This window comes from Thunnus thynnus, chromosome 6 (genome assembly GCF_963924715.1).
Source record: "Thunnus thynnus chromosome 6, fThuThy2.1, whole genome shotgun sequence".
NCBI lineage: Eukaryota > Metazoa > Chordata > Actinopteri > Scombriformes > Scombridae > Thunnus > Thunnus thynnus.
Genome location: NC_089522.1, coordinates 11,594,781 through 11,607,393, shown reverse-complemented (window position 1 = coordinate 11,607,393; position 12,613 = coordinate 11,594,781). Strand labels below are relative to the sequence as shown.

The 12,613-nt window shown below is 39.3% G+C and overlaps 1 protein-coding gene across 2 annotated transcripts in view; it reads left to right on the top strand.

The window, feature by feature from the left end:
* Positions 1-12,613, top strand: part of sema3bl (sema domain, immunoglobulin domain (Ig), short basic domain, secreted, (semaphorin) 3bl) — a 71,471-nt gene that overhangs the window by 15,717 nt on the left and 43,141 nt on the right. The window contains exons 1-2 of one of the 2 annotated variants that reach the window (XM_067591690.1): positions 3,988-4,270; positions 4,628-4,788. In XM_067591690.1, the coding sequence (XP_067447791.1) occupies positions 4,744-4,788 (45 nt within the window). In that variant the 5' untranslated portion in view covers positions 3,988-4,270; positions 4,628-4,743. Of the gene's footprint in view, positions 1-3,987; positions 4,271-4,627; positions 4,789-12,613 lie in introns of those variants that run through there. The other variant, XM_067591689.1, reaches the window with a different exon arrangement.

Genomic DNA, 12,613 nt, shown 5'->3' with positions numbered 1-12,613 from the left:
TGAAGATGGATCGACAGCAGGAGAGAGAGGATGGTGAGAGGTGAGACAGTGGTGTGGTTTCCACAGTGAGGCGATGAGCTGCTGGAGTGGTAACAAGCTGCAGATGGAAGCTGTTAGTTCACCTTTCCCCTCTGTGTTAGTGTTTGTGTGTGTGGCTGTGGTATTTATGTGCTTATACTTTAGCTGCTGTTTGATGGAGATTTGTGTATACTTGTGGGTGATTAATTAGATACTAAGGTAGAACTGAAGAAGAGATAGAGACATCAAAGAAGCCTGTGCTCAGATGAGCACTCAATTTAAGGTTAAAAGCACAGGAAACTAGATCTTTGAAAATGTCCACAACAGGTCAAAACGCACTGACACAGACACCCCTGCACTGTGTAGCATATACCGCTTGTGAAAGAGTTGTGATATTATGCATGTTAAGTAGCTGATCACTGTTGAAAGACACAGAACTTCATTTTAAATTCTGGTCAGGAGCACTGTGGCTCCTTTTGCTCTCAATGCCAAAGTGCCTGTTTTAAAACCATGATAGGTTTGTGCCCTAAATTCACACCAAGCTCTGATGTGACTTTGCAGTAAAGATGAACACTGACTGCACATGTGGAAGAAGTGCACCTTTTTTCATTTTTGTACCTGCCACTTGGAAGATATGTATAGGCCCAACTCTGTCTCCTTGACATTACATTTACTAGAAACGTAATACTGGCTGAATTACGTTTTCTCTCAACAGAAATGTGAGAAAATGTTGTTAATCAACATATCAGTTGCTTTAATTGTCGTTCTGAAAACAATTTTGGCAAAATGAGGAAAATCTACTGTACCTCGGTTATTTGAGGTTAGATAATCTTAGTGAATCCCCATATTTGATTCATCTTTAAATACACAGGGCTTACAACAATGTGATAGCTCTACCGCAGTAGCCAGACAGTATCCGTCTTCCACAATCTTTCCTGTCAAAACAAAGAGGTGTGCTGTGAACATTAGATCCCGACCCTTTATCTACAGTATCTGTGAAAGGTCTTAGCGCACGAAAGCTCAAACGCTGCATACACGGTCTTCTCACCACACATACACAAAGTCACACAGTCTCTTGTCATTCTCGTCATTCGCCAGCCGGAGGTCATCTCAGTTCTCAGAGCTGTGTGGAAAAGGTTCAACACATGGAGACAGACAGTCATCAGCTGAAGTCGTCTAGAGCCGCCTGCATGTTGTTCTGATAAACTGTGTCATGAAAGCACAGATTAGACCTTCCTGCTGAAATATTTGGCCTCTACAGGCCTGTTAGTATCAGTGCAGGTGTTTAATCTGCGAACATACTTAAATCTGTTCATATACACTGTGTAAAGAGTAGTAACATTATCTGCTTTTCACCAAACATTTTACAAAATCTCTGAATATATTCAAACCATACTGAGAAAATACAACATTTAGTATGAAAATGTATATCATACAATGGCACAAGTCTCCGTAATGTAAAACAGTCCTAAAGTGTATCTTCCTCTCTGTCTCCTCATTGTATTTTTGCTTGCTCTGCCAGTCCCAATAAATCCAACATACATCATTACATGTTCTGTCTGTCTCGTGGCTTTCTCCGCACGTCTCTTTTACTACTCATTATTTTCTGACTCTTGCCAGCTGCGAAAAGCCACAAAGCCTCCTTCCCTTCCCTCTCCTACTTTATCTTTCTTTCTCTAACTTCCTCTAACTCCTCTCTCCCTACACTATATCCCTGATGTCTTTCTGCTTGTGTATCTTCCATATTCTCTTGCCAGCAGCTTGAAACTTTTATATCCAGTCTTTCTTATGAATCTACTCCCCTCATTACTGTCTTCAGAAGATTTTTTAACAACACTTAACAGGCTTCGACGTTGGTTGGCCTCAGCGGAGGAAAGTGTTTCACTAGAGTTGTCTGTTCATCCTGTTATTTATTTGGCTGCTGTAAAGACTCTATTAGTTAATATATATTCAGAGAAAACACGATAGAGTGTTAAACTGTTAAGTGTTCTCCCCTCACTGTAAAAGTTTATTCTGCACCGGTATTGAGGGTAATCTAGGGTGAGGCTCTTTGGATGTGAATATGTGTGTGTATGCCTGCAGGCAAAGGAGCGAAGTTGGAATAAGGGTAAGGAACGACTGACGCATCTTTCTGCGTGTGGAGTAATGCTGAAGTGATGACTCAATTTAACAGAAAACATAGTCACTGACAGAAAATGAATTATTGATTAATCATCACACCTCACACACGAGGCAAAAATCCCGAATATATTCTGCTTCCAGGTTCTCAAATGTGAGGATTTACTGCTTTTCTCTGTTTTACATCATGATAATTTAATGTCTTTGTGTTAATTTGTGCTCTGACAAATTCAATTTTCACAATGTTTTACCTTTTATGGACTAAACTACTAATAAATTGAGTAATCAGAAAAATAATTCAGTGATTAAGCTATAAAGACAAGCAGTTTTAGTGTAGAGTATGCAGGTGTGTGTGTGTGTGTGTGTGGACACTTAGGGAGAGGAGAAATGGAGATTTCTAGTAAAAACAGATCAGCTGTGTTTGTGTTTGTCTGCAAGGCGCCAGTGATGGACAAGGTGTCACTGGTACATGGGGCCCTTGTGCTTCACTCAGTCAATACCCTCGCTGAGTGGCGAGTGACTGAGGCAACTTTCTCACAGTGTGTGTGTATGTGTGTGTGTGTGTTGAGCTGAGTGAAAAAGAAAGATACAGAACAGCGAGCGTGACGGACGAGTGATGAGAGATAGACGGAAAGCCGATCGAGCCATAAGACTCCTCCACTGAGGATTTGGCATACCAATGACGCCTTCTCACACACATACTTCTCTCCTCATCTCTTCACCTAGAGAGAGAGAGAGAGAGAGAGATGCAAGGTGATAAAGAAGAAGAGACGGGATGGAAAAGAGAGAGTAGGAGAGGCAGAAATAAGAGGTGTTTGTGTGAGAGAGTTGAAGATTTCGAAGCTGTGGGAGGTTGAGCGGCTGAGAAGCAGTGGGCTTGTGTTTATGTACTGGTGCGTGTATATATAATTATATTGTATATACAGTATGTGTGTGTGTGTGTGTGTGTGTGTGTGTGTGTGTAGAGGAGAGAGAGGAGACACCCCACGTCTAGCTGAACTTGAGTTCAACCCGGTCTCCTCCACTCCTGCAGAGTCGTTGCAACAACCTTTTGACTTTGAAGCTGCTGCCAGATCAGCGAGGAGAGCCAGGTGCAGCCTGGTGTGTACAGATGGACTCCTGCTCGCCCACTGATGGGAGTGTGTATCATGTGTATATATACCCTCATAAAGTCATGCACGTGGTAAACTTAACATAACTTATCATCATCATTGGACTCAAAAGGTTAGCTCAACGTGACATTCTGACATTTATTAGTGTGAGTTATTGCCAGCTTTGACTGTTTTCAATTGCAAATGAAATAAAACAAAACCAGCAAATGTGTGTTAATATAAATATTTCTTTTTCTGGGACTCAGTGGTCGGCTGATACTCAGGGAAACATCCTTTAATGTTCAGGAATGATTTGCTGACAGCAGCAACAGGAGCATGTTTGGAGACAATACAGTGGAACGGAGGGCAGTCTTACATCTGGATTCCCACAAGAAACTCTTGTACTCTTGTGGTACTTGGTGATTTAGTGATGATAAAAATGTCTCCATGAAGAAGGTGATGAATATGGTATGAATTCGCTTACTGTTGGTCGACCTATATCAGTCGTCTGAGAGACAGGATGCCACTCATTCAGGAAACAAACACAGGAAACGTATGGTACTGGATGTGCTCACTGAGCCAGCACAAAAGCAGGACTCTGACGCACAGAAAGGGATTGAAACCATTATCAATGTTATTAGTTACACCTGTGTTTCATTACTCCAGAACAGCCTGCTGTTTATTTGCTGGTATAAATGCAAGCAGCAGAGTAGGAGGAGGCTCACTAGCTGTGAGCACAGGGATAAAGACAATAAAGTGTTTTTATATAAATTTGTAAAAGGTGCATAATGCTGAACTGTCACCACAGTGTGCAAGTCAAGTTTTTCTGTCCAATTCTAATCTGAAAGCAGCAGTACAGCAGGGGGTTGGGTGTGGTAGAGGGACAACAAGCAGGTGCAGCTGTAACGAGCAAGACTGATCAGCGCTCCGCGGGATGCAGAAATATTCTCACAAAATTTTCTTAACTTCTAAGAAACTGGAAACAAGATCAGTCAGGACTTTGATCTCTGGCTTATTTGTGAACACAAACTGAGCAAATTGGGGTAATCTCCTTAACGATGTATTCTACCTTTTATTGATATTCCATTAAGTTGTTTTTTTCTCTTTAATCTGTTTTCTTTGTCTTTTTCTCTTGCTGTATGCATTGTAGCTTTACTTGTTATTTAATTTCCATGTGGAGTGTCTTGCATTTTTGATTTGTATGTTTTCCTGCTTCGATCTTATGCTTTATTACTTGGCAGGAATATATTTAAGTCCTGTGAGAAGTGTGAAAAGTCTTCCACCCCTGCATCATTATCTCTCTTACTTTCCGCTCCACCTCCTCCTGCTTTCTTTTTCTATCTCTTCTGTTTGTGTTTTTTGGATGCCAATACTAATCTTTTTCTCTCCTCTCTCTGCAGACCTGCTGGCGACCAACAGGTCATCTATCTTCAGCGGTCATCATGGCCAGCTCTCTCTTACTGCCGTGTTCTTGGATGAGTACCGTGACCGCCTCTTCCTAGGAGGGAAAGATGTCATGTATTCTCTCATGCTGGGACCCGCCAGCAGCGAGCCCAAGGAGGTGAGGCTGTTTGGAGACAACAGCTACAATCAGTTATTTTATTGATGTTATTTTAATGACTTGTTCTGCTCTAATGATTGATGTGTAGTGAAGGGTTAGTTGATAGTAGTCAACATTTGTCATTCATTTTTAGATTAAGTGGTTCCAATCTGTAAAAAGATGATGTATGACTTGAAGATATAGGCGTAGGGTTTTCAGGTTTTACAGAATCCTCCCCCTTTGTTGAACATCTGTTATAACACTCTAACATAAATCAACCATAAACATGGTGACTCAAACCTGAGCGGCCATTTCATTTTATATTACTGCATTACATTGCATCATCACTGAAACAGTATCAGAAAACAGTGATGAAAATATTTTTAGAGAGTTTAAAGAAAGCTCAATTTTCGGTAAAAACAACAGATCACGCATCTATTTCTGTGGTAAATATGCATCTCTGGGCCAATCATTTACTGCATCGAGTATATTATGAAATTTCTTTGAAATGTGTGAATAAATAAGCATGGTTGCAGTAGGATGTGACTGTTGTACCAGAGCTATTTTCAGCTCTGCTTTACCTCTCTTCTAACCTAAACCTCAATCACATTTTGTGCGATCTCATGCCCTTCCTGCTGCAGGAACAACTGTAAAAGTGCAGCTAGTGCTAACCAGCCTTGTTTTTTTGTTTTTTTAAATCTAGGTCACCTTTATTATGAACATCCATTTGTCATTCAGGCTTGTCAAACACGGTGGTTTTGCAGTGAGAGTTACAGTCTCTCACCAGAGAGAAATAAGAGTTGAACAACGATGCTGAAGTCAGAGACCGTATTCACAAAGGACCTTATTTTACCACTAAGTGGTACTAAAAGACTTTTCTCCTAAGAGCTGTTTATAAAGCTGCTGAAAGCAACTTTTACTAAGAATAGAGAGATCTTCTAGGCTAAGAGAAGGAGTGGGGTTGACCCATGGGTGACTTACGTAGCATTTGAGGGCATCCTGCCAGAGGACTGAAGCTGCTGCTGCTTTCCCTACAATCTCTGTGCAGCCATTATACTCGGATGCTTTGTGAATACGTCCCCCGATTTACCGTCATCACACACTGAGAGTCTGCTGACATAGAGAGAGATAAGAAGCTGAAAGAATGCTATCGTTGCTCTAGATTTAAGGCTCTGTTTTCTTTTATCAGCAAATATTGGATTTTTGATTTTAAAACTTAACTGTTGAAATAAAATTCATTTATTTTGGGAAGATATCGACATCTTGGTTTTTGTTGAGAATCATGGAAAAATGTGTCTCATATTGGAGTGGAATTTATATCTAATGTAATTTATTCAGCGCAACAACGGACATAGATATGAGTTTTGCTGTGATTTGTGGAGTTGGGGAGTTATTATACCTTTGAGTTATATCTTACGAGCATTCTGAGAGTTTTTATTGGAAGGCTTTGACACAGGGGAAATGAGCGAGTTAAAATGAAAACGGGATTTCATATCATCTTCATGTGTATCTGTTGAAGAATAGTGCTGGGAATATATGCAGCATATATTTATTCAGACATTATTTTGCAGTAGGGCGCACAGTGTACTCTGTGTTCCATCAGACTGGTTTGTAACAAGCGTAGAATAAAAATATGTCTCTCTAAAGCAGAAGTCCCCGATGTGCTTCACCACTTTAAGAGCAGCAGAGTATGAGTGAGTGTGTGTGTGTGAGTGTGTATCTGTGCTCGTACATGGGTCAAAGACAGAGTGAATGGGGGAACTGGGAATTTAAGTACACAGAGAGCCAGATGTCGCCCACCTTATCCGCCCTTTAATTCCCCTACATCCCTCTCTCAGCCTCCTCTCAATGCTCTCCGCCTTGGCTGCTGATCACACATGAAGCTCTCTGATATTCTAGTTTGCTGCAAGCTGAGGTTTAATGCCCATGCTTCCATCAAAGCCAGCCATTGTGAAATCTCCCCGTGATGCCAGTTCAATGAAACAAAGGTTTACAAGACGACATACATCTGCCAAATACTTCATAAACCAGTGCTGAAAGACAGAGAGAAGAAGGGAAAGGGAAAAAAAACAACCCCAAATGAATGAATTCATAATGTTTGTCTTCGCAAAAGGGATTATCACTTAAGCAAAACATGTTGATGTTAAATCAAAGTTGCTTTGACAACCAGCATTGATGTTGAAAACTCGTGGTTCCCACAACTGATCCCTGCGTTATTTTCTAAAATTAGAATCTCAGGATGTTTCTGATATGAGTTCAAAGGTGTCTTGAGTATTTTGGGAAATATAAATATTTGCTTTCTTAGCAGATGAGAAAATTAATATCACTCTCATTTCTGAGGCAGAGCTGCAAAGCAATTGGCCTAGCTTAACATAACTGTTTATATAGTTAAAGACACATGAAGTGCTTTGAGCAGGAGACAGGCTTATCATTTCTGACAGGCATATCACAGGGCTATGAAACCATATATTCCTTATGTTGGAAGGAAATATGAAAGACAGAAATGAAAGTCAGACAGCGCATCCCTACTTCCAACGTCTCTGCTGCCAAAACCTAAAAACTCTCCCCAAAACCACAGATTGTAATTTTTACATTTCTGTTTGTATATGAATTAAACAAATTAGATACAACATCTCAATTAGTGAACTTTAAAGGTGATGGTAGGCATATTTTTCAACTTTTGACAGAGCCAGGCTAGCTGTTCCCCAGTCTGCAAAATACACTTATTCGCTTTCTTTCCGAAAGAGACATGAGAAGATTGACACAGCTTGTTGTCGGTGCATTAAGTACGGAACTGGAGCAGCTAACCCCGGCTAACCCCGTCTCTGCTCCAGTTCCGTACTTAATGCACCGACAACAAGCTGTGTAAATCTTCTCATGTCTCTTTCGGAAAGAAAGCGAATAAGTGTATTTTGCAAAATGCTTACCTATTCCTCTAAAGTTATTTTGCTTGTTTGGGTTGAAAGTCATCCTTCTAACACACCTTGAAAAATGCTGAATATTTTTGATAATGAAAATAATTTAAGCCTGAAAAATAATATTAAATAATATTAAATAATATTATGATGTAACTGAAACATTTCTACTTAAAGGTATACTATGCAGGATTTGTCGGTTGTAAACACAGCATTCAAAGTTGGTCCCTCCTCCCCAGTTTGTCTAAAGTGAGCTGAGAGCAGAGCAAGAGAAAGTAAATCATTGTTAACCAAATGGCTGCCACTTTTTGTCACTATTCTTATTCTTTGTGGTATTTTTACATTTCTTATGGTGCATCTGATTAAATATGTAGACTCTGTGAGAAACTGTTAAAGTTTAATAATCAGAATTGTAGTTTCCAAGCTCAAACTCTGTCAACCACAGCTTATTATATCTGCTTGGCATGAAGGTAACACTGCCACCTTTTCCACTATAAATCTGACTAACAGTGTAGTAAAATTGGAAAATGGAACTAGGTGTTATTCTAAACACAAGGGTTTGGTTGAAAACAAGTCAGACAGCTTTAAATCAGTGCATTCAGTGTTTCTGCCCAGGTCTTAAACCCACCAGTTCCTACTGAATCAAATCTCGAAAGTGGAGCTTTTCCCTTAATAATGATTACCCAGGAAACACTAAAACAAATACTGATTTAGTTTATGTAAATGTTTCAAATGATGGAATCAATATTCAACTTTCTCCTTGCTAAAAGATAAATATATATGGCATTTGATACACCATCTTTGATTATTGTATATAAAATGTTAATATTTGGCGGCGGGGGGGGGGGGCATTGGCCTGGAAATGTGGCTGGCACCTTTTAAAGACTTTGTCATTAGTTTCAGCATGTTCAGACGACTGGTTTATTTTCCTCAGTGTGTGGTTACGTACAATGTGTCTTGTGTTGCTGTGCTTCCTTGGTGATTTTAGAGATGGCGTGTGGCCCAGCTTAGTGAGGCTTCATTCTAGAGAACTCCCTTTGGCTTCCAAGGAATACACTACGCAGCATAAGAAATGACATGTTGATAAAAGCAGAGGTTGTTTTGGAATTTAAATCTTCTCTAGGGACTTTTTTTCTTTGAGTTTGTTTTAGGATTGCAGAGTGTAAAAGGTTCTTTAAATATTTTGGTCCAGTATTTAAATCGGGTAATTCTAGCCTTGTTGCATCCTGCTTTGGTCAAAAATAAGTTAATTACATTCCATTATTCTATCTATAGTACTATATCTGTAATGAAAAAGCAACAAACTCTGCTAAAATCAGCATGCAGCAGCATGATGTACAAACAGTAGCTCATGTCTGAATATTTTTCTGCTTTTAGAGTCATAGTAAAAGTTGAGTGCACTTAAACAATACAAACAAAAATGTAATTTGATAGGGAAAGTGTATTTTATTGTAGCTTCAGTGACTACAGGGCATAGGGGATTCTTGTCAAACATATGATAAAAGTGTTATTTGTTATATGTCTCTGTATTGTTAAAGACAAGTGGGGTTGATCCAGATCACATTTCTCATTCATCATTTGGTATAATGTGCACTAAAAGGGAGATACTGGAGGTTTTGATGTATTCCAGGTTGTTCAGCACCTAATATGCCCGTTTCTATCTTAATTTTGGCTTACTTCTCAAATATTGTGTCTCTGGAGTCTCTTTTGAAGGTCCTGTTCATTCACAGGGGCGGTTTCATTGTCAGAAATTATGACGAGTTCCAGTTTGAAGTTAAAGGACGGGCTGCGGTCGTGACCGTCCTCCACGGCTCACTTGTTTCCAGCTCTGACAGAGTTCTTTGCACTCTGTTCCAAGTTCAAAGAGCAAATAAATAGCAAATGTGAATGATGTTTGAGGGTGGATTAAAAATTAAAGAGCACTCTGAGAAGGCAGAGTCACAGTGATGAAGTGTCGAGTTAAGTTAAATAGAGGAAGAAACCAGGATGGCTGGTGGAGGTCGGCCATATTTCCTAAATCGTGTGGAGCGGGAATCTTGGACAGTGAATAGAATATTACAGTACACTGACTCAGACTGTTGCCAGCCAGGTTTTGGGCAGGGCCTGATTTCACGGTATATCAATATCAGTCAGGCATGCTATCAGGCTGCTGTAGGTCAGGCTGTGTGTGTGTGTGTGTGTGTTTGTGTGTGAGTCAGACCTTTCACCAGGCCAACATTCATATCATTCATATCATCCAGCATCATACAAAAGAAATCGTTCCAGAGATTGAAACCATTGCAAGCCAAGTCTTAGACCGACCATAATTTATGCATTTATTTCAGTCAGGCATGAAACAAATTTTTGTTTCAAATGGATTCCCACAGTTGCAAGCCAGCTTGCAGGTCAGGCGTTAGTCACACATTAGGTGGTGCAACAACAAAAATATTTGCACTAGTGTCCATTGTACATGGAGAAAATATTCACACCAAGAAAGCAGTGGTTTCTGGTTTGATTTATTTTTTTCTCTCGAAATTCTTCTAAGAAAAAACAATCCCTCACCAAAAGTTGTACTTGAGGTATTGTAAAAATATTTCCTATTGAGTAAAACTGAATTCTGACAGTCCAGCAGGAATATGGTAAAGTTGCCTCAGTTTTTGTTTTTGGAAGGCGCAGACAAGTTATGTCATCCTGCCAATAAGGATGCCACATCAGAAAACGCTTCTATACATCGTTCTAAAGGGACGTTACAAACTGCATATTTCGTTGTCGAATTTCAAGGACTTATTGGGAGGAAAATATGTTGTTGGATGATTTTTCATCAAAATATGTATTTCACAATTGGAATTGCAGGAGAGGCGACACTTTAACACGCCCCTGTTAAAGTGTATAAAAAACATAGATAACTGACATTTAAAAAATTTTGCAAAAATGTGGAATCTTTTAGATACTACAAAGAAAAATATGTTCTTTAGATGCTAAATGCAAGAGGACACGTATTTGTAATAGAGTATATATACAGTCTTCTTCAACACCAACTCAATTTGATTTGTATTCTATCTGACATTTTATCTAACATGAATTTTCATTGTAATGATTTGTATTTTATTTCACTGACACAGAGGTAAACTTAACTTAAGGGATTGATTGGCTGAGTTTTGTTCTTTTGCACTCCACTGTATTAAAGCAAATTATAGTGGTTAAAGTACTTCAATGTCACATCTTTTATCTGCACAGGACTTTAAATACAGATGACTATGTGTGAGAGAGTTTCAGTCTGTCTGAGCCAGGTTTCAGTCATCCTGATTCACAGTGCGCCCGCAGTGCTGGCTGTGATAACTTGGGGTTTATAACACAGGAGATAAAATCTGTCCAGAACTTTTACTGGTGATATGAAATTTAGAGTGTGACGAACAAAAGAGGAGAATGTGGTTTGATTTTGAGCCAACGAGGCAGAAACAGATATACGTTTGTCTCATTTGTCTCAACTCAATTTACATTGTGTCTCTATTTTTGTTTCTATCACTTCATCACTTCAAATTCATACACACTCGATAACAATCTTATACAGTTGATACGAGAGTGGCCCCGACACACACACACACACATACACCCACATGCTCTCTATACACACACTAAACACAATCAGACATAGTAATGCAAGTCAGGACCATTTGTTTTCTTCTCTGGTTTCTATTCTCTCTGTTAGCCAAAACAAAACAGTTTCCTACTGGACCAGACAAAGACTTATTGTCTCAGAGAAACCCTCTGGTAGTTTGCAAGAATCTACATTATTTCACACATCACTGAAGCTCAATACTGAGACAGACTTGGGCTTTCCTCTGCAGTGGCAATTGGATTTCGTTTCTCATTTGTAGAAAGCAGATTGGTTAAAACTAGCCCCATTGTTTCAGGTCCAAATTTTAATTCACGCCTATCTGAGACTGACCTCTTCTCCTTATTGAATTGGCAGAATGAGAGGAAGACTCTGGGACTTTCATAATCAGACAATCTTGGATCTATGCTGTGAGAACTTGAAAACTGAAGAGAGTTTTATTTATTTATCTTTTCTTTTTTCAAGATCCAGATGGTGTTGTAAGGATACACTAAGGGTTTAGCTGAGCACAGCTTGCCTGTTTGTCTGTAGCCAAAGGTCTCGTTTTATTACTAGACACAAAAGAGAAGACTGACATTGGAGGGGACAGAGCCACGAGTCTCTGGAGTCAACATTGATACAGCAGATTCACATCTAGTTTGAAGTCTTTCAGAGCATTGCAAAGTTTCCTTCTGTTTCAGTTTTGTATGTTATTGTTGTTGTGAACATTGTATAAAGGTGGTTGCCTTAATCCATATTGAGCAAGTAGTTCTAAAAGCATGCGGTTAATCAGATGGACAAATCAATCTTAATTACACTGTGGTCTAGTTAAGGTTTCACATTCCTCTACTCTATTCCAAAATCATGTTACTTGATCCTCTGAATTTAAGAATGGTATTTCCTGTAGTAAAAAATAACAAAAAGCATCATTTATTTTAAATATTTAAAGTAATTTTAGCTGTAAAACACACTTCATCACTTACTTATAGTCGTATCTAGCTATGCAGTTGTGCTTTGGTCAGTCCACAGAAGACACTTCTAACAGTTTTCAGCCCAAGAAGAAAGCAGTTCCAATAAAGTTTCTGGATTATTCAGTGTAACCGGTACATTACTTTTTATTTTCAGGGTTCATTTAAATGGTGGCAGGGTCCATGACAGTGGAGAGATGGCAAGAAATGAGGGAAAGAAAGATGCAACAAAGATCCCTGGTGGGACTCATACAGGGGAAGTTGCGGTTAATGGTTGACATCTTAACCTCTTAGCCACAGGGACACCCCCTTGAAGTTTTGAACATAGTTTTATTTCATTGCTGTGAGCACGATAAAAGAAATGACCTCCATTGTTTTGGGGTGGAGGC